The 22,019-nt window shown below is 43.0% G+C and overlaps 2 protein-coding genes across 2 annotated transcripts in view; both read left to right on the top strand.

Annotated features, from left to right (window-relative positions):
• Positions 1-22,019, top strand: part of gabra3 (gamma-aminobutyric acid type A receptor subunit alpha3) — a 597,199-nt gene that overhangs the window by 65,425 nt on the left and 509,755 nt on the right. The gene's annotated exons all lie outside the window — the stretch shown is intronic.
• Positions 9,697-11,022, top strand: LOC130073632 (zinc finger BED domain-containing protein 5-like). The gene has a single exon (XM_056239149.1). It carries the CDS (start codon positions 9,697-9,699, stop codon positions 11,020-11,022), a length of 1,326 nt encoding a protein of 441 aa, XP_056095124.1.

The following is a 22,019-nucleotide window of genomic DNA, read 5'->3' on the forward strand; positions in this document are numbered from 1 at the left end:
AACCTTTTTATTAAAATAGCAAAAATATATGTAGGCTACATATAAATAAATCTTAGGTAAATCTTAAAAGCTCAATATAAGCCTCCTCTTTAAATTATTTGTATTGTGTTTTATTAGTGACACATTTGGGATATATTCCCAAACTTTCTGTAAAAACAGTATGATAATTAACTGCACAATTACTAGAAATTTTTACATTTGATATTATACAATTTGCAAGCACAATTTGAAAAATAAATAAATAATTGTAACTATGAACCAATTTTGTATTATATAGGCATATATATATATATATATATATATATATATATATATATATATATATATATTGTCATTCTTGTGGCTCACCTGAATGAAAGGGTCATTAGTATGCAGCCCCATTATGCGCTCATTATGCGGGCCCATTGTCTTCTCAGGTGTGAATCACAGCAGGTCACACCCCTGCGCATATTGCCTTTCCAAACAAAAAGTGTCATTTTTAAATTTAAACCAATCTATTGTTTTATGTGAATGATAAGGCAGGATGATTTTCAGATCATTTTGAAGAAAAAACTCTAGGCGACAACATCCATTAGTCAAAAGTCTTGTGGACACATATTTAGTATGTGTTTTGTGGCCTTATTTCAGAAACTTTAAGTTTTAGTTTTTTCAATAACTACGCATAAACAATATTCTCTCAAAAATACAAAAATGTACATACATGTTGATAACACATTGTGGTAGCCCTGTTTGTGCTAAATAGAGTGTAATTACACCTTTGCCAGTAATAAGTTTATAAGCAACTGAAAAAAGCACAAATGTCAGAGTATGTCAAAACATCTCAAGGACCCCAAAAACACCTTGGACCCCAGAGGGTTAAACAACAAGTCTAGGCTACTAGTGAGTCTCCGTGATGAGCACGATAATTCGAAAATACTACAGGTTTTCTACTGATACAAAGCTTAATGCAAAATCCTGAAGTGACCCTTTAATTTAACTGTAATTTTAACTGATGATAATAATAATAATATCCATAATTTAATAATACAGTTTATTTATTTAATAATTGATTAATACTGTAAACCGTGATATTTTCTGAGATGTTATCATACTGTGAAAATCTCATACCATTACAACCCTACACGGGAGAGTCCCCCACCCCCGCTGTTAAAAAAGTTACTCAGTAACTTTTACTCTGAGTAAATTTTAAATGAGCTGCTTTTTACTTTTACTTGAGTAGATTTTTAGACCGGCACTTTTACTTGTACTTAAGTAAAATTTAATTGAAGTAGTAGTACTTTTACTTGAGTAGAATATTTTATTACTCGTTCCACCAAAATAAACATATTACAACTTACAATGGCACAGAATGGTGCGAATGCTCAAGAGAACTTGACTGTGCTTGTCATGAAGGCTTAACTCCACAGACGCGCTCTTTCCACAATGCGCTCGACGCACTGAAACCCTGGCGAACACGAATTCACAACATTCTTTTACAGGCGTGCTCTTATTATAATGTTATGAAGCCTATGTGACAGATTTGTGCTGCACATGTTGCACTGAACTGTATCTTCCTTTTCGAAGTGATTCCAATCATTCAGAACCATCATGGCGAACTGCGCGCATCTCTCAACTGAAGTAATCTATTATTTATCGGCTTTGATATATCGGCCCAATTTTCTTATCGGACCGATAACGATAACATCAAAAAAGACCATTTATCGGCCGATATCGATATGTGGTCGATATATTGTGCATCCCTACTTGTAATAATGTTTTTAATTCCAGTGGTACTGGTGGATTTCCGCGGGAAACTCAAGCATGTCTTTGCGTCATTACGTCACATCTGTACACATAAAGAAGATGTCCCGGCTAGTAGGCTATATTGCGTGTAAGCATGTTGGAGGTGGAGATTTATAGCCTTTTCTCACAGCACCTGGTATCATTAAACTTATCAATTTGATGGCGGATCCAGAAAGGTTCAAACGACAATCACCAGTGACAACTGGAGATTCACCCGTTGTAAAATGCAAAAGACTTCGGACTTCGGACTTCGGAGTGGTTACAGATAAAAAGAGACTGCAACCGGGCCCATGCGAAAACAAGGATAAATATCGGAAGGGCTTTTGAAAGGTGGCGTGGTTCAAAACGGACGCAAAGACGGCTTTTTTTCTGACAATTAGAAATTAGACTGCACAGAAATGGAAACTGAACGTCTCAGGTTACGACTGTAACCATAGTTCCCTGAGAAAAGGAACGAGACGATGCGTCAATGACGCTTTGGGAACGCTCCCAGCGTGAATGCGTCTGAAGCATCTATGTCAACTAGTCCAATGGAAGGAATGAACGTCACGGGCGGGTGACGTCATGACCAGGAAGTGATAAAAGAGGTCCAGATAATAAAGCTTAGAAGGCATACTTCTAGTGGAATGAGCCCTGACCACCAAATGGTTGGCCAGATGACTCACAAGCAAGAAGAATAGTCTCGACTATCTATTTGCTCAATAGGTTGGATATTCTCGACAGAGAAGTCAGATGAACATAAGAGTCCAGTGCTCGCACTGGGCACAAGAGGTTCAGCTCTTCCTGGTCCGATAAACGGGGGAGGACAGAAACCTGCAGCACAATAGGCCTCAGAATAATGGTAGGCACCTTAGGACCATAACCATGTTTGGAGTAAGACCGAAAAGGCCTGAAGGTCTCGACTCTTAGAGGGACGAAATAGCTAGCAGAAAATAGTCTTAAAAGAAAGGAACTTCTCTGAGACCAAATCTAAGGGCTCAAAGGGAGCCCCAGATAGGCCTTCTAGAACTATTGCAAGGTCCCAAGCCGGCACCCTAGTGCAAGTTGCAGGCCTCAGCCTTAAAGTGCCACGAAGGAAACGAGTGATCAGGGGGTCTCGACTCAAAAATGTACCACCCACCAGGGCGTGGAAAGCCGCAATGTTTACCTCCGCCACGTATACCTTAAGCGTGGAAGGACATAGACCTGATACAAAGCGTTCTTGCAGAAACTCGAATACTGTGTTTACTGAACAGTTAACAGGATCCCACACAGCCGCCACGTATACCTTAAGCGTGGAAGGACATAGACCTGATACAAAGCGTTCTTGCAGAAACTCGAATACTGTGTTTACTGAACAGTTAACCGGATCCCACACAGCCGCCACGTATACCTTAAGCGTGGAAGGACATAGACCTGATACAAAGCGTTCTTGCAGAAACTCGAATACTGTGTTTACTGAACAGTTAACCGGATCCCACTGACGCTGGTAACACCAAGAAGTGAAAAACTCTCGAAATAGTGAATACAGTTTCCTTGTAGCGGGAGCTCTGGAGCTTAGAATGGTCTCAACAACCTCGGTTGAGAGACCACTCTCTATGAGTTGTGCCCCCTCAGAGGCCAAACCCACAGTTTCCAAATCCCCTGCCGGGGGTGCAATGTTGCATCCCCTGCCTGAGACTAAGGGTCTCTCCTGATCGGGACCTCCAAGGGAGGGCCGTCGAGGAGAAGAATTAGGTCCGCAAACCAAATTCGGCTTGGCCAGGGTGGTGCTACTTTTTAGCAATATGCTTATTCCATCCTGGCGAATTCACTCCAGAACTCCTGGGAGCAGAGCAACAGGGGGAAATGCGTACAGACGTAGCCTCGGCCACGTCTGCACCATAGCATCCAGCCCCGAGGGGGCTGGTTGAGTGAGGGAGAACCAGAGTGGACAGTGCGTCGTATGCTGAGACGTGAACAGATCCACTTCTGCCTGGCCGTAAAACTCCCATATTTGCTCCACCGCCTCAGGGTGGAGTCCCCTGGCCTCAGCCCCTGCCTCGACAGGGTGTCTGCTCCAATATTCTGGCCCCCTGGAATATACACTGCCCTCAGAGAGCGTATTTTCCTGAGGGACCAAAATAAGAGGCCACCAACGTGTTGTCTGTGGGACAAGAACCAGAGTTACCTCCATATAACCAAGGCGCGGGGATACTGCCGCGTGATCTTGATTATACAGAGTGGGTTTCCCCTCGGGGAGAACCCTCTGGTCCTGAGCCACCACTGCAAAGGTCTCACGTACAGCAGGCCAAAGGGTACCACATTGGACGCTGCTGCCCTGAGGCCTAATAGTCACTGTTCCAGAGCAACACCTGGGAGGAGATGTCTCAATGCATTTAAGATGACCATCATCTCCAGGCAATTCATGTGCCAAGAGAGATGATGACTCCTCCACAAGCCCTGAGCTGAGCGGCCTTCCAATACCGCTCCCCAGCTGGTGAGGGAAGCATCTGTCGAGATAGCAACTCGATGGCAAAGAGCTCCCCACACCGGAACCTGGGACAAGAACCAGTGTTTCCTCCATATAACCAAGGCGCGGGGATACTCGGGGAGAACCCTCTGTTTCCCCTCGGGGAGAACCCTCTGGTCCTGAGCCACCACTGCAAAGGTCTCACGTACAGCAGGCCAAAGGGTAACACAATGGACGCTGCTGCCCTGAGGCCTAATAGTCTCTCGAACTGTTTCACAGTGTGTGACTGGCCTAGCTTTAGCTCTTTTGTGGCAGTAAGGATAGAAGCTACACGAGCGGGCGACAGAACGGCTCGCATTGTGACTGAATCCCAGACCACTCCAAGAAAAGTGGTCCTCTGTACTGGAGAAAGCACACTCTTCTTGGCATTAAGCCTCAACCCCAACCTTCGCATATAAGCGAGGACGACATCTCGATGCCGAACCGCTAACTGTTCTGATTCCGCTAGAATCAGCCAGTTGTCTATGCAATTCAGAATGTGTAAGCACTGCAGCCTGGCGGGGCCAGAGCTGCATCTACGCGCTTCGTGAATGTGCGGGGTAATAGAGCTAGACCGAAAGGAAGTGCCTGATACTGGTGTTCTTTGCCCCTGAAATAAACCCTCAGGAACCTCCTGTGCTGAGGGAGGATGGTGATGTGGAAGTATGCGTCTTCAGATCTATCGTGACAAACCAGTCCTCGGATCTGATTTGAGTCACGATCTGTTTGAGTGTCAGCATTGGACTTGAGTTCCAGCACCGAACACTTCAACAGACAAAGATCTAGTAAGTGACGCAGTTCTCCATCCTTTTTTGGAACAATGAGATAACGACTGTAAAGACCGACGCATGTCGAGTGAGTAAACCTGCTCTATAGCTTTTCTTTGCCAACAGGGCCTTTACCTCTTGCTCCATTACCAGAGTCTGCTCGGGATGCACTAACGTGAGCAACACCCCGTTGTAACCTGGAGGACGAGAACCAAATCTGCCTCTTATTACTAACTGCAGGACCCATAGAAATATATTTGACAGTAGCTTCCGCGCTGCCAGGAAATCTACTAAGGGAACCAGCCCCTCGAGGCTGGTCTCTGGTGTAATTGAGACAGCCAGTTAGGGGACCTGAAGCATACTGGCAGGAACCACCCGAACTGACTGTTTTCGAACCCCCCTCAGAGGGCGCGAGACCGGCGCAATGTCGAGTTGACGCTGCGCCAGAAGCTCGCTGGAGACCACTGCGCCCCGATGCACCAAGGGTGGCGGGGTTGGCAGAACGGTCCCCTGAGGGCACCGAGATGGAAAGGGCACCGTATAATGAGGTGTACACCATTTCACCCCGGTTGGGGCTGCCCTCACCGGTCTGACGCCGGTGGCGCCAAGACCTCTTCTTTTGAGCCGAAGCCTTCTCAGCGTGAAGAACGGTCCTCGGATCCGGCTTCAGCTTTGAAGGCTTTGGCTGTTGTGTTGCATATGAGAAACTAGGCGGCTGGAGCTGCTCACGCCCAGCAGCTCCAGGGGGTTGGACAAAGCGAGAGAGAGATTCTCTTGCATCTTTCTCCATGATTTCCATCAAAATGAGCCAGAGGTGTCTCACAGTGACCACAAGGGCTGCCATAGACCGCCCAATTGCTTAGGCGGTCTCCTTAGTATCCCTGAGAGATACATCTGTGGCCCGACGAAGTTCTCAAACACCATCGGGCCAAACTCCCTCACTTCTGTCCAGTACCCCAGCAGGTCAGCCTGATATGCTTGTAGCACTGCTATTGTGTGCAAGCAGGCTCCTGCTAGACCCACTGCCGTAAATGATTTTCCCACTAGATTAAAAATAGTTTTCTTTAATGATTTAGTGAGAGAAACCGACACCTTCAGGGACGATACTGAACCGGGAGACAGATAGCTCGCAAGCGTCTGTTCTACCCGGGGTATTGCCCAATAGCCATACTCTCTTAACCCTCTGGGGTCTGAGGTGTTTTTGGGGTCCTTGAGATGTTTTGACATGCCCTGACATTTGTGCTTATTTCAGCTACTTAAAACATACCATTTGCCAACATATACATTTGCTGTATTCAGCACAAACTCTGCTACAATAATATGTGAGCAAAATGGATGTACATTTTATAGAAAAAAATATTATGCGTGGTTAGTACGTTTTGGGGGAAAAAATGTCACCGCAATAAGGCCATTTAACACATACTGAATAGTTATCCACAAGACTTTTGAATTACTATCCTTGTAGGCTAGAATTTTTACTTCAAAATGAAGTGAAGATCATTCTGACCACTCTTTCACAAACAACAATATAATGATTTAAATTTCTTACGTCAGTTTTTGGTCAGCACTGCTGTATGCGTGGGAGTGTGAATGGCCATGAATATTAATGTGATTTACACCTGGGAAGACTAAAGGCACTCCCCCAATGGCTAATGCCCTATCAAGGTGCTGTGAGGCAGCCTGAACAAAGAATGATTCACTGATGAATAAAAAGTTAAAAAGAACAGCATTTATTCAAAATATAAATCTTTCCTAAGAACGTAAAGACTTAAAGTCATTACTATCACTTAACACATCCTTTCAAAAAAACAAACATACAAAGACCAAACTTGTTTTTTTATATATCTAAAAAAGTGGACTGCCTGTTGCTTGCCTGCTTGTTTGCCTTGGCTCTCTTCGGAACTGGTGGATGGACGTGTTCATTGTCACATCTGTTATAAAAAAGAAAAAAGCATGAGCATGCTGATAACACAATCAAATAAACTGTATTATTATCATTATCAATCACTAATTGCCATGGATCTTTTTTTTTTTTTTTTTTTCACACAAGAATAGGTAGCCTACTTTTACATTATGACAATGTAAACACAATTAGGCTAAATTTCATCTGTAAAATATTACGTCTGTGCACTTACTCAGTATGATTCTCGATCGCACTGAGAACTGAACGGCACCAGGTGCTGGCGAAGGAGAGCATGATGCAGACACATTCCTAAAAAAAAAAAAAAAAAAAAAAAAAACTGTTAGCATACATTATCCAAAGTAAACTGATGGACAATTAATGGGTATGGATGCAAAATGTATGTATATATCTGTTGATGGGCCATGGGACGGAGAAATATCTGTTGATGGCCCATATAGACCGCACGCATTTAGTGATAGGACTACACGCAATGAACGGATCGTTCGCGAACGACACATCACTGCATTTCAAACATTTACACCTGTATTCAGTTATTTACGCATGATATAGTGTCATAGGCTAACCAAAACTGAACATTTAATTATATAAAAAATATATTGTATTTAGACCTCTTTTACCGGAGCCTGAAATATATTTCTCGTTATATAACCTAAGCAGTTATTCGCAAACAAAATAGGCTACATTACGCATAAGGCACTATTTTAGCATAAGTAGTGTCATAGGCCAGTGATTCCCAAACTGTGGTCCGCGGACCACTACTGCAGGTGGTCCGTAGAAAGGGCAAAATAAAATATAAAAGAATATTTTTTTTACCTTCATTTTACCAGGAAATTCCCATAAATAAATAAAAAGAAAATGTAGGCCTATATTGATATAACATTTAAATTAAATTGTCAAGTTATTGTGCTTATATTAAAGGTGCCCTAGAATGTTTTTTTTTATTATTTTATAATGTTTCCTGGGTTACCCTTATAATGTTAGTATGTTTTTTAGATAAAAAATATTCATAATTTAGAAATAAATGGCATTTTTCCTAGCCTGCTTTTAGCCTCTGATTTGAACACTCTGTTTGAAGGGGCGTGTCTGCTGTGGGATTCAGTGTAACCGCGGCCACTGCTGTGATTGGCTGACATGCTTGCATATGAAATAGCAACGCATTACATGTGAAACTCTCTCCCGAATACTTTTACTACTGCTATTATACGTTTTTACTATAACAGCTATCGAGATTAACGAATCGTGAGATGTTTTTAAAGTATTTAGATCTATTCCCATCACATAAAATGTTGCCATGGTGAGCATTGAGCAGATGACAGTCTGTTGATCGCGAGAATGAAGATCTTATCATTGCAAAGCAGTTTCTGCACTCTCTCTGCTTTCACCAATGCAAACACGATGATGTAAATACAGTAAGAGCTTCGTTGTGCAGTAACGTGCGTCATTGATTTCATAACGAGTTTGGCAAGTGTCCAGATAAACTCGCGCTGTGTGGAAAGATTGTTCTTTGATCGCTTTCTGTATATAATTTGTTCACAATTTAAATACGATTATTTTCATCCTACTAAAAGAAACGATGTGAAGCTGATATTTTAGTCACTGGCTTGACTTACTGATGCATAAACAGTATTGAACGATTTTGAGAGAAAGATTACCTGTCTGAACTTGAACAATTACACATCAGAAAGTGTTGCTTGGTAGCTCGATCCGAGGCCAGCTCTGTATTGGCCCAAGTTGAGGAAACACTCGGTGAAATGTTTGGAAATTTCCAGAGAAAATAAAATTGACCCATTGTTTCTTTAGAGGCTCAGATGAAGGAACTAAAAAATACTTTTGTGTTCATGTGTACATCCACACTGAGCAACTGCCATGCTTCGGCTGCGCAGTTCCGCCTGGCATTGAGGGCTGGCATTATGCAAATATTTGAAGGCGTACATATTAATGATCCCGACTATTGCGTCACAGTTGGTATTGTGTGGAGAACCGACCGTTTTTCAGGGGTGTTTTTCATAAACGTGAATTAAATGAGAACGCCAAAACAGTCCAGTTTGAGATTCACTCTATGTCATGTCCATGCACTGAACTCGTTATTTGACTATACCAAGGTAAATTCAATTTTGAATTATAGGTCACCTTTAAAATGAGCTAGTGGCGCTCGGCCGTGACGTTCAAGTTCAGTGCCGTTAGAACCACAATATGGATCGGTGGATAGAAACAGGTTCTCTGAAGAGAAAAGAGGCAACCAATAAAGAGATTCACAGTGAGTCGGAGGCATCTACGAGCCAGATTCCTCATAAAAAAACTAAGAAAAGGAGGGTGAAGAGAAAATACGACGAAAGCTACTTAGCATTAGGTTTCAGCTACACGGGCCCCGAAGACGAGCCGTTGCCCATTTGCGTTTGTTGCTACGAGGCACTGGCTAACGAGAGCATGAAGCCATCAAATCTTCGCCGGCATCTGGAAACCAAGCATGGGGAATTTAAGTCCAAGCCAGTCGAGTTTTTCAAAAGCAAGCTCTAGGAATACCGCACAAGCAAAAAAGTTATAGAATCGACATCTGCAGGTGGTGCTATTGCTAAAGCAGTGGAAGTCTCTTATCGGGTGTCCCGAATCATTGTAAAAAAAGGGATGCCACATACACTCGGGGAGGAGGTGGTGCTCCCAGCAATTAAAGAGACTGTGGGTATCATGCTGGGTGACAAAGCACGACAGCAAATGGACTTGATTCCATTATCAGACAACACTGTGCAGCGGAGATGGCCAGCAATGTGAACGACCAGCTAATATCGCGGATCAAAGCCAGTCGATATTTTGCTCTTCAGCTGGACGAATCCACTGACATAGCGAACCTCGCTAACCTGCTCGCCTACGTAAGGTATGAATACAACGGAGAAATAGAGGAGGAATTTCTCTTTTGTAAACCTTTGCAGACACGCACAACCGCAGAGGCACTTTTTGACATGTTGAACGGTTTCATCACAGAACATGGGATTGATTGGTCAAGATGCGTGGGAATAAGCACAGACGGGGCAGCAGCCATGGTAGGCCAACACACCGGCCTTGTTAAACGTGTGCAAGCAGTTGCTCCGCAAGCAAAATCTATCCACTGCTGCATCCACAGAGAGGCTCTCGCAGCCAAAAGAATGCCACCTGATCTCAAAACTATTCTGGATGAAGCAGTAAAAACTGTCAATTTTATCAAGGCCCGCCCACTGAATTCAAGACTGTTTTCAGTTTTATGCGACGAGATGGGCAGTGAGCACCGACAATTGCTGCTCCATACCGAGGTCCGGTGGCTGTCAAGAGGGAAGGTGCTTGCACGGCTTTACGAGTTGCGAGATGAGGTGAGACTGTTTCTACTTGACTCCAAGTTCGACCTTTCTGGTCGATTCAATGATGCTGACTGGCTTGCCAAGTTGGCATATCTGTCTGACATTTTTGAGCACTTGAATGGACTAAATAGGAGCCTACAGGGGAAGTCAGTTACTCTTTTTCATACGCAAGACAAAGTTGAAGCCGCAATTAAGAAGATGGGGATGTGGGCCAGGCGCGTGGAGGAGGCAAACTATGACTCATTTCCAAATCTTTCTGATTTTTTAGACAGCTCAGACACGCACCTTTTAAGTGCTGTGCAAGATGATATCAGACAGCACCTGCACCTGCTAAAAACTCAGCTACGGATTTATTTCCCAACCCCCGACACAACAGCGAATTGGATAAGAAATCCGTTTGCCACACTGGATGACTACATCCTGACAAACCTCACCTCCAGAGAGCAAGACAGCCTGGCCGAACTGTCCTGTGACAGTGCTTTAAAAATGGACTTTTCTGAGAAATGCCTGCCTGCTTTTTGGCTGAAAGTTGCCACAGAATACCCCGAGCTGTCCGACAAAGCCCTGAAGTGGCTTGTGCCTTTTCCAACAACTTACCTCTGTGAATCAGGATTTTCATCCCTGGTCATGTTTAAGTCAAAATATTGGAACAGACTTAATATTGAACCAGATCTCAGATTGAGGCTGTCATCACTGGAACCTGACATCCAGAAATTAACGTCTGCAAAGCAACATCATCCATCTCATTAGGTGAGCCAACACGATCTCATTAAAGTGCGTATCTATACCACGAATTTAATTTCACGTACCATTTATATGCTACAAATATTTTTTGCGTGCATATGCTACGCACTGGAAACCCCTTGGGTAGGATTAGGGGTTTGGAGTGCGTGCGTATTACACGCCATAAAGTGCGTATCATATGCACGCAAAAACTATTTTTAGCATATAAATGGCACATGAAATTAAATTCGTGGTATAGATACGCAGTTTCATGAGACCGAGCTGGTCAGCATGTATTTAGTTGTTTGTTTGTTTGTTTTTAATATAGGCCTATATTAGACAGACAGACGATAAAAAGAGGAAGGGAAAGATGTGGAGGGGGACAAAGGGGGATATTAGCCTACGTTCATATCGGGCTAGCAAATAGACTCCAATGGCTTTTCCTTTTGACAACTTTTATTTTTATTTTTAACCTGGAGTAGGCCTGCTGTATTTTCATTAAAGGCCATGGTGCAGGTTAAACACCACTGTCGATTAATGGGTACATAAAGCAGTTAAGATATGTATATAAAGTTAGAAATGTCTCCAAAATTGTGTTAAAGTCCAGTTTTTGACGTTTTTGGTTAGTAACGGTTATTTTTTTACGCGACTCGGCGATGACGTCACATGAGGTAGACGCAGGCAGCGGTGCGCTTTGTTTAGTTACAGTTCTGATGGTTCACAGCCGAGGAGATCGATGTTCTCGTCAGGGCCGTAAAATAAAGAGAAGTGACATTGGGCCGGGGATGGGACAAACCCACCCAAATTAGCTTCGGTTAAACATGCACATAATAATTTGGGTAAATGTGTACGCTTTATGCCTATTTTTCCTATCGTCATGAACACAACAATGATTTCACTCGTGTTTAAATAGTTTTCCTCATAATAATGTATCATTTGCAAAAAGTAAAATGCATCTGTGTAGATGAGAGAATCATCTACAGTGTATGCGCGTTGTTCATTCTGTATTATGGCCAAGCATGCGCGCTTAAAATAGCATCTGAATGTACGCGCTAGACCTAGACTTTAGACTAGGTTAGGGTGACCAACAGTCCTGTTTTCACGTCCTGTCCTGGCTGGGTTTTTTTTTTTTTATTATGAAAATGTCCTGGTTTTCAAAACTTCTGGGAAAGATCAGCTCTAAAGCAAAACATAGATGGGCAAACAAGGAGAATGAGGAAGAAAAACAGGATAAAGAGGAAGACTAAAGATACATTTTGTTAGTTTGTTTTTGTAAGCTTGTGAGAGCTATTTTTGTTAAATTTGGAGGTATTTCTTTTAGTTATTTCTTATTTATATATTTATTTTTCTAATACAGAAGAGACATTATTTCATTCATTCAAACCTGTAATAATTATATATTTCTTTTTCTAATACAAGAGACATTTCATTCATTCAAACCTTTAATAAAACAGGCTCTGAGAAGGCTATCTGAATTTGTGTCTTGTAATATAACCATTTTCTACAGAGGAGGCATAGGCTACTTTAAATATACTGAAATTAATAAGGCATCATTGAGTAAATTTCGAGTATAATTTGAGTATCTGTTTGCCAGGCCGAGTGTCCTGCTTTCACCTCTATCTCCAGTGAAAATGTTGTTTGCAAACGTAGCTGACGACGAGTAGGCTGGTCATGTCTTCAGTCAGTGTGATTATTGTTGATAGTGCTAACTAGTTTTCCTCATGATTGTCATTGACACCGTCAGGCTTACCAGGAGAGGGAGTGAGTTGTGGGCGGTGTCGTCCCATGGAAACTGTGGTGGAGAGCTTGTGTTGTAGGGAGGTGAGCGCGTTTTGGTCGCTGGTCGAGGACCTCACCCCGCGGCCAGCAGTTGTAACGTGCCTAACGCAGCATCCTGGATATGAGGCATAATGCCTGAATCCGTTTGTGCTACACATAGCATACTCACACTTCATGCAGGATAATGGTCCCCTTCAAGCCAGCACGCACGAGTATGTTCATGGTTTATGTTTACTTTACCTTTTTATTTTTTTACACTGAGTCCTTTGAACAACAGCTATAGGTGACAGGAGATGTGTTGCATACACAATAAACATGCATCAGAGACGTTTCCAACCTACTTACAGAGTTTAAAACTTAAGAATCTTTCCTACTTATCCCTAGGCAATACCGGTACACTGCGTACAGGCAGGCTATACGCTGGCCTGGGCTTGGAGTTTTAGGCAGGAGTATAAGAAGCCTCTCGTGTGGTTTCAACCATCAGACAACAATTCCAAAGTCGTGACCAGACCTATCAGGGCTTTCAATCGCCTCGTTTGGATGAAAATGTATAAAAATAATAATTGCTTATTCTGTTGTGATCGCCCAATTTGCCCTCAAAATGTTATAAAGTACACAGAACACATGAATTTCTATAAGAAAAAAAAAAAAGTTTATTGGCATTGCTTGTAATGGTTACTAAACATTTACTGAACAAGGACAAAGATTACTGAACAAAGACACAGGTTGCAAGTAAACAAATCTATATAAAAAAAAAGCCCACTGATGTAGGGCTAGACCTGAAACGTTTGCACATTGTTTCTTTTGCCTGCAATAGTGTGAGCCATAGAGAGAGAGAGTTGCAACACTCCCATAGACCGCCATAGGAACTTAAAAATGCGCAAGTAACGCGTGTCGTGGAGCAGCCAATAGTTCCAAACACTGATAGTTCCAGCATTGAACCCCATTCATGTTCAGTGCTTCCGAAGTACGCTCGCTGGTAAAATAATGAAAATACTGTATTTTTTTTTACTTTTACACACATTAGCCGACCTCTCGTGAATCTAGTCAGTATATTTTATGTAGCCAGTTTTAGTTAATGCTTATTGGAAGATAATGGGTTACTTGCAGCTAGCTATAGCTCACATTACCAACTCTTCATTAAAGTTAGCTAACTTCTGGTAACCTGAAGTATATATTATATTATTTATAATATATATGCATAGCATATGCATGTATGTATGTTTGTACGCCTATGCATATATACACACATAACCCTAACCCATTTAAATAAATGAATTGTGTGTGTGTGTGTGTGTATATATATATATATATATATATATATATATATATATATAGTTTATATTTACCGAACATTACTGCAAATTTGTACATGCACACTTATATTTTATGTTGGTTGTAATTCTGAACGGACCGCCTCTCCAGACCTCTTTGCGTGATCACGAAGGTAGGCTAATGGCTGAATCGGAATTTATAAGCAAGATCACGGGAATCAATAGCCTAAGAAAAAAAGTAATGATTTTGTGCAAAGTAAAACCAAAGCAACAGCACACAAAGAAAAAAAAACATGCAGAATGCAGGAAACCACCACTAAATGAATACTTACAACTAAATCATTGACTTGTCTGTGGAAAGAAAATAATGTGAAATTAGGTTCTTGTAGCGTGACTGCCGGGCTAGGTAGAGGCTGACGGCCTCCTCAGGAACCTGTTTGAAGGATGTGGCGATGGGGGCGAGTGCATCAGGACAAACTGGCGCTAACCTCTCGAAGAGCTGCAGGTGAATTGGTGTAGCTTTCCCGAAGGGCCTTCATTAATGATGTTGCATAACCTGCAGACATAATAATAATACTGTATAAAGACCATTGACACTAATGGAAACACATGAAATTGTCCTGCATATGAATTATAGCAAACATAAACAGTAAACAGAATGTTACGAGATTGCCAGGGAGATTACAGTACAGTGGACCCTGATATGCGCTACTAAATGTTTTAAAAAATACATAAAAGAAATTCAGAACATATTTGATTATTTGAATGTTACAATTAAATGTTTACACCAATCCTAGTGGTAATACATGTGGTAAAGTTACATAAACTCTACGAGGTAGTGAATTTACTGAGAGGTAGCTAAACTCTGAAGTGAGAAGTGGATAAACTGTTTCTGACATAATTTCAGCGGTGGGTAAACTGCGTTTAGCCTCCACTACAGCCCTGACGACACGGTCACGGTCAAATGTGAAAGAGAACCGTAGCAGTCTAACACAAAAAGCAAACACACGATTGCGAAAGCCGCTTGATGATCATCACCACTGATCCAAACACTAGCCATGAAGCTTTCATGACGATATGGACATTTACTTCAGGGCAATTTTGTTTTGGCTCAAATTCGTGAATCACGAAAAATGCTCTTCTAATGTCAGAGTGATCGTGCTTGTAGTGGAGGCTGTGTCAAAGGGAACACGGTAGCTATACAAAATACACACAGAGCTAGCTAGCACGCAGCTTGTAAACATTAACGTTAGAATGAACTTACCGTGGCAATATCTCGCTTGCGGCAGACGGTGTCTCTCGACCTCGGGACAGGGCAAGCAGAGAGGTTTGCATTCACAGACGGCACGGCGGTAGGAAGTAACTTTGCCATCCTCTCACTCTTTAATAAACTAAGTGAGACCATCTTGGCATCCCCTGAGTGGTAAATTAATCCTCCTCTTTGAAATGCGCGCTGCATATTCTCGAGTAGGCGGCGACAGAGCTAACTTAGCTGAAAAATCTGCTCGCCTAATCTTGACAAATTGCACCCAGCTTCGGAAGCTCCCTTTGTCCTTGGGGAAACAATGGACCCCATGTCCAGTTTTGATAAAGTTTTTGCACCCGCCACAAACACAGTAATAAACCATTTTGTCTACTTATTATCTAGCTTACTCTTCTCTATCTCTAAGCTGTTATGCTATGCTATCTCTCACTATCTATCTATGTTATGCTTATGATATCTATCTATCTATCTATCTATCTCGATATATTTACTTATCTGATACTGTCACTCTTTCACTAGCTACCGTTAGCTAAGTTACTACTCGCGGGCTTTCGTCTGTTGTCCAACAGCGAGTACCTCATGTGACGTCATGCAATGCATTGTGGGAGAAATTAGAATCCTCGCTAGGCTAGTGGTAAATGCTAACACATCACCGACTTTTCCGTATTATATTTCTTTTTTGTAATCCCCTACAACATAAAATACAAAGGATAACTGTTTAAATGTTTATTACCAACTAGAAAACTGGCAAAAAAAAAAAAAAAAAAACCTGCACCATGGCCTTTAAATGTGTATTTTGTAAAAAAAAAAAAAAAATGTGTGTGCAGTAAACGTTCTTTTAACAAGCCTGTTGTACTGATGTGATGACCAGTTATAGTTTTAGTGCTAGTAAGCCTATTTAGAGGTGCGTATTAATTCAGGGAGGACTGTGTGTAGACATATTTTATTATGTGTATTATGAGGTGGTCCGCGAAAATTCTTGATTAGAAATAGTGGTCCACACACACAAAAAGTTTGAAAACCCCTGTCATAGGCTAACCAAAACTCAACATTTTTATATAAAAAATATATTGTATTTAGACAGTATCACATATTTTACCGGAGGCTGAAATATATTTCACTAAATCAATAGGCTATACCTAAACATGCAGTTATTCGCAAACAAAATACATAACGCATAAGGCAGTATTTTAGCATGATAATCAGTGTCATAAGCTAATCAAAACTATATATTTAATATACAAATATGTTTAGAGAGTAAATATCACATTTAAAAAGTTTACACGAGCGAATGTTAGGGATATTGTGAGGCAATCTTTTCTCTAAGATGTCAAAAGCTAGGCAAAATATAGTCTGAAAATTCATTTGAGCTCTATACGATCAGAAAAGAAATTATAAAACACTAAACAACTTACTCCGAACTTGTAGGCCTATCCTCGGCGCGGGATCAATTCGTTCTTCAAAATGCAGCCGTTCCTCGTCCGAGTTATAATCTTCCTCTGAGGAAAAGTGAATTCTTCCTCGCTGTCCAGAATCATCTGAAGGGCCTCTTTGTCGGAGTACCGTGCCATCCTCAAAACGCAATGAATCTATCAGTGAAGAAACTTTGTGTTTTTATGCCATTGATCGGTGGGCGTGTGGTATGCATAACGTTAGATCACCTATTTACCATGTGAAAAGTGCTGGGGGCGTGGCGGCCTCAGCTAATTAAAGATAATGAACTGAGAACGAAAAAACTGTACCTCTCCTTGGTTTCAAACGGATTACATAAACTGGAAATATTAATTTTTTTAATAAATTACTTCATTTAAAAGAAGAGAATACAAGTTTTAAAAAGACACATGTCTCGTGTCTCTGTGGCAAGTATTGACTTAGTTACAGTTCATTTTTCGGACGCGTTTCAGAATGGACTTCACTGACAGAGAGAACGCAGAACGCGCATCATGTTTATTTTTCTTTATTTGGCGAAAAGCACAACACTTTGTTTTTATTGTGAGGTTCCACAAAAAAAAATACAAACTTAACAGGATCGAATGATGTACAACACTTATATGTAAGATCAAAATCAACTTGAGTAATTTGAGTCTCTTTTGCACTGATAAGGAAAAGAGTGAGCTGGTATCGCCGGCGAGACCGCCGACCCCAGAGGGTTAACCCCCTAATATCTGAATATACATGAACTTGGGGGCTAAAAGACAAAATGGGTAAGGCTTTTTCCATGATCTAGACAGCTCGCTGTGCAGATCGGGAAAAAATGGAAGGGCCTGTGATGGCGGTGAAAAAATGAGGGAAGGAAGCTCGTTTAATTTATTTTTAGGACGAGCGCCCCCTTATTTCTGCTGGCCATTAAATATTTAATTTATTTACAGCCTTAGTAAACACCTCCACCAACTTTTCATTTTATTTATTTATTTTTTATATACATTTTTTTTATATATATTTATTATATTTTAAATATAATATATAAACTATTATATATATATATATTTCTCATACGCTGGGGAAAGAGATGGCAAATCCACTTCCCCCATGATTGTGTCATTTTCAATGCCCAGCACATCTACCTCCTCGGAGGTAGAGGACTGAAGCATTGGTCTCTCTCCCCGGGCGGAAGAGACCGCAACACGGGCTTCCGAGACCGGAGAGAGAGCACTGGATCGCTCAGGAAAGGGAGGAGATAAGATCCGTGGACCCGTCTCCAACCCCGTAAAGAGATCCTATTTGCGATCCACAGGAATGCATTCTCTGCGCTGCCTCGGCAGACGCGGTTCCTGCTCCCTGAGAATCGGGAGCGGAGCATACGAAGCGAAAGCTTCTCACAATGTTGGCAATCAGCCCCCTCGAAAGGCTGACACCGCATGCTCTACTCCCAAACACATCACACAAAGCTCGTGTGTGTTCCTACTCATTAAATAATGCGAGCAGGGAGAATACAGAGTTGTGCAATTGTTTCGTTTCCATAGTGTTTAGATATATATATATATATATATATCAGACAGACAACAGTAAATATAACAGACAGTTTGACACAGATCGCTTGCTGAGGCAACAGAAGCTAATGCCGGTTTGCACCGGATGCTCTTTTATCACTTCCTGGTCATGACGTCACCCGCCCGTGACGTTCATTCCTTCCATTGGACTAGTTGGCATAGATGCTTCAGACACATTCACGCTGGGAGCGTTCCCAAAGCGTCGTTGACGCATCGCGAGTTCCCTCGAAAGGGAACTACAGGTTAGCCTGGTAATACCAGACTCTGCTACTTCACTTTGCTTCGTACACAGAGTCTGGGATAGCATAATAGAGAAGTGTTTTCTCTCTCGCTAGGGGGCGCGTACTGAAGTTTAAAATCATTGGTTACCCGTAAGCCAATCAGATAAGTTTGTTTATGACGTATGTTATGCGCCGACACAGCCATCGAACCACAGACATCATGCATCGAACTCAAATCTATGATCGAACTTCCACTGTAAACACTTGATGATGCGAGCGAAATACCCGAGTGAACATGGCTGTAAACGACTTTTTTGATCTGTGAGTGATGTAATAGAATGACTGCTGCGCTTGACAGGGCACAAACGAGCAGAGAGAGAGAGAGAGAGAGAGAGAGAGCCCCGGCCGCGCGCGCGCACTCCCACGTCTACAAACAACACGAGCGCTGTCTTGCTCTCTCTCCCTCGCGCATATTCATAAAAATCAATCGACAAGATAGTAAGAGGTCGGAAGACCGCGGTTTCACGTGGAGCATTTGGAGATTTTTAGAGATTATAGACTCTAGGAACAACATCTCAATGAACAACATCTCAACTATAAAGGCCTGTCTCATATAAGTTAGACGCCTGTCTCAAGTACAAGCCGGTGCAGTTCGACGATTTGGGCAAATAAAAGCCCGGGCTATTATTTGAAGTTTTACGGTATTTAAGACCTGGAAAAGAAAAGAGACACTGACCTGTCAAAAGGCTCCCCAGTTTCTCGCTGACGATCGGTAATAGTTGATAAATTAAACTTTTCCCAAAGGGAGTAGGGCCACAACATCACCTCCATTCAAAATGTTTAATACACACTCTTCGTGTTCGGGCTTCAGTTTGCTAATGCCGGGAATATTCTCCACAACAGAGCGAATTGCATCCGCGTCTCCATATCAGCGGTCGTTTTCGATTTCCCTGACCTAATCTTAAACACGGCGCTTACCGACTACGTCACGGCTTTCAGCCCGCCCTCTGTTCGTTGATTGGCCAGGCTGTTTTCAGGCCGGTGGAAAACAGAAAGATAGGCTGCTATCTCAGACTGACTACAGGAGCGAAATGAAATTAGCGGAAGTAGGAAGTCTGACGTAGTCAGGCTAACTACAGGTAGCCCTAATACACATTAAATGTAGTCACGCAATGCTGATGTTGTTAACATTAACAATTTGAGAACAACGTATAATTTGCACGGTTTGACGTGATATGATAAGCGATCATTAGATTTAATTAGCACGATTTACTGCAATACTTTTTCCCTTAGTTGGTCAGAACAAAAGTGCATGTTACTTCTCAGATGACATTTTCCGGTGAAAATTCGGTCCCACTTTATATTAAGTAGGGGTGGGGGGGGGGACATTCTTAGATGCATCGCGATGCGGACGTGGACGATTCTAAATCGATTCACAAAAAAAAAAAATCGATTTAAAAAAAAAAAAAAAAAAAAAGAATTAATATATATATTTATAATAACGTAATATTTACGGAACGTAACCTCGGTTCTCTCTAGAGAGGGAACGAGTATTGCGTAAGTTTAGCTTATGCTACGGGAAAGATTCATCTTCTCGAGATATTGAAGCCAAAAAATTATCCTTAATTTTGTATTCATTGTCAACGCAGTGCAGCAGCTAGCAGACCTAGAGCAGGCAGTCTTGCATGCTCATTGGCTGCCCTGCGGGCATCTGCTGCAGCCTACCAGTGAGCCCCGCGTGACGTCACGCCCAATGAAGGGTGCTCGCGCCTTCATAGCGTCATAGCCCGCCATAATGGCCGTGGCTTAGCGTATAAAAGAAGGGGCTGTAGGCTGAATTCCCTGGTTTTCGTCGACTGAAGCGAAGTCGCTCGTGGCGCGAGCACAGCCGGTTTCGCAATACTCGTTCCCTCTATAGAGATAACCGAGGTTACATTAGTAACCGAGTATGTTCTCTTACGAGAGGTTCTCTCGTATTGCTTAAGTTTAGCTTACGCTACGGGAACTTTTTGTCAACGCCGTGCGCGTCAAGCAACCACCCATGAGTCGCTGAGGTTTCTCGGGGAACCCAATAAGTGGAAAAAATAAGGTGGCCAGCCACGCGGGCCATCACTCGTACATAAGCACACATAGGGAATACAGAGCAGAGCACTGGTCTGTATAAGCATATAGCACATCCCTACTAGTGCAGCTCAACCAGGAGAGCTGAGTCACGTGAGAGTGGTCTGAGCATGATATATCTGGGCAGAACGCACAATTCGCTTAGACTGACAGAAGTTTAGCCTGCAGGGCGGGAACTTCTAGGTTATAGAACCTGACAAAGGTAGACGGGGAGCTCCAGCCCGCCGCTACACATATGTCGTGGATAGAAATCCCGCTGGACCACGCCCACGATGAGGCCATGCCTCTAGTGGAATGAGCCCTGATGCCCAGAGGGCATTGCAGACCTTTTGACGCGTAAGCGGCCGCTATAGCGTCCACTATCCATCTGGACAGAGTCTGTTTCGAGGCAGCGAGACCTTTGGTGCGCCCACCAAACGAAACAAACAGCTGCTCCGTGCGCCTGAAAGAGGCGGAGCGCGTAGTGTAAAACCTCAGCGCCCTGACCGGGCAAAGGAGATTCACGTCTGTCTCACTGTCTGACGCTGGCAGAGCCGACAGTGAAATGACTTGCGCTCTGAAAGGAGTGCCCATCACTTTTGGAACATAGCCATGTCTAGGTTTGTGGATGACTTTGGAGTCATTCGGCCCGAACTCAAGACACGTCAAGTCAGAAAAACGTTTTTTAGTGATAGGTATTTAAACTACACGGAGTCAAGTGGCTCAAATGGGAAGGCTTTCAGGGCCTCGAGGACCAAGGAAAGATCCCACATAGGAACCGACGGGGGGGGGCGCGGCGGATTCATCCTTCTAGCTCCCCTAAGGAAGCGGATGACCAGCTCATGTCTTCCCAGTGACTGGCCGTGCGTCGATTCTGCGAACGCCGCCACGGCCGCCACATAAACTTTGAGCGTGGATGGGGACCTCCCTTTATCCATCAGCTCTTGTTGGAAAGTGAGCAGATGCGCAACCTCGCATGTCCGCGGGTCCAGATCTCTGTCGGTGCACCACTTGGAGAACACCGACCATTTAGACGCGTAGAGCCTTCTCGTGGAAGGAGCTCTATACTGCGTGATCGTGTTCATCACTCTTTCTGGCAGGGCAACGAGTACCCGTTGATCAACCATGTGTGCAGAGACCAGCGCTCTGGATGGGGATGCCAGATCGAGCCGCGAGCCTGAGAGGGGAGATCTGCCCTCACCGGAATAGGCCATAGAGCTGCATGTGACAGCCGTGCTAGTTCCGGGAACCAATTCTGATTCTCCCAGTGCGGAGCTATAAGGAGCACCGAGTGGCGCATTTCCCTGATTCTCTTGATCACCTGTGGTAACAGGGAGACCGGAGGGAAAGCATACAGTGGGAGGCTGGGCCAGACCTGGGCCAGCGCGTCCAAGTT

This window comes from Rhinichthys klamathensis, unplaced genomic scaffold, assembly GCF_029890125.1.
Source record: "Rhinichthys klamathensis goyatoka isolate OS25496 unplaced genomic scaffold, OSU_Roscu_1.1 h1tg000554l_1, whole genome shotgun sequence".
Taxonomy (NCBI): Eukaryota; Metazoa; Chordata; class Actinopteri; order Cypriniformes; family Leuciscidae; genus Rhinichthys; species Rhinichthys klamathensis.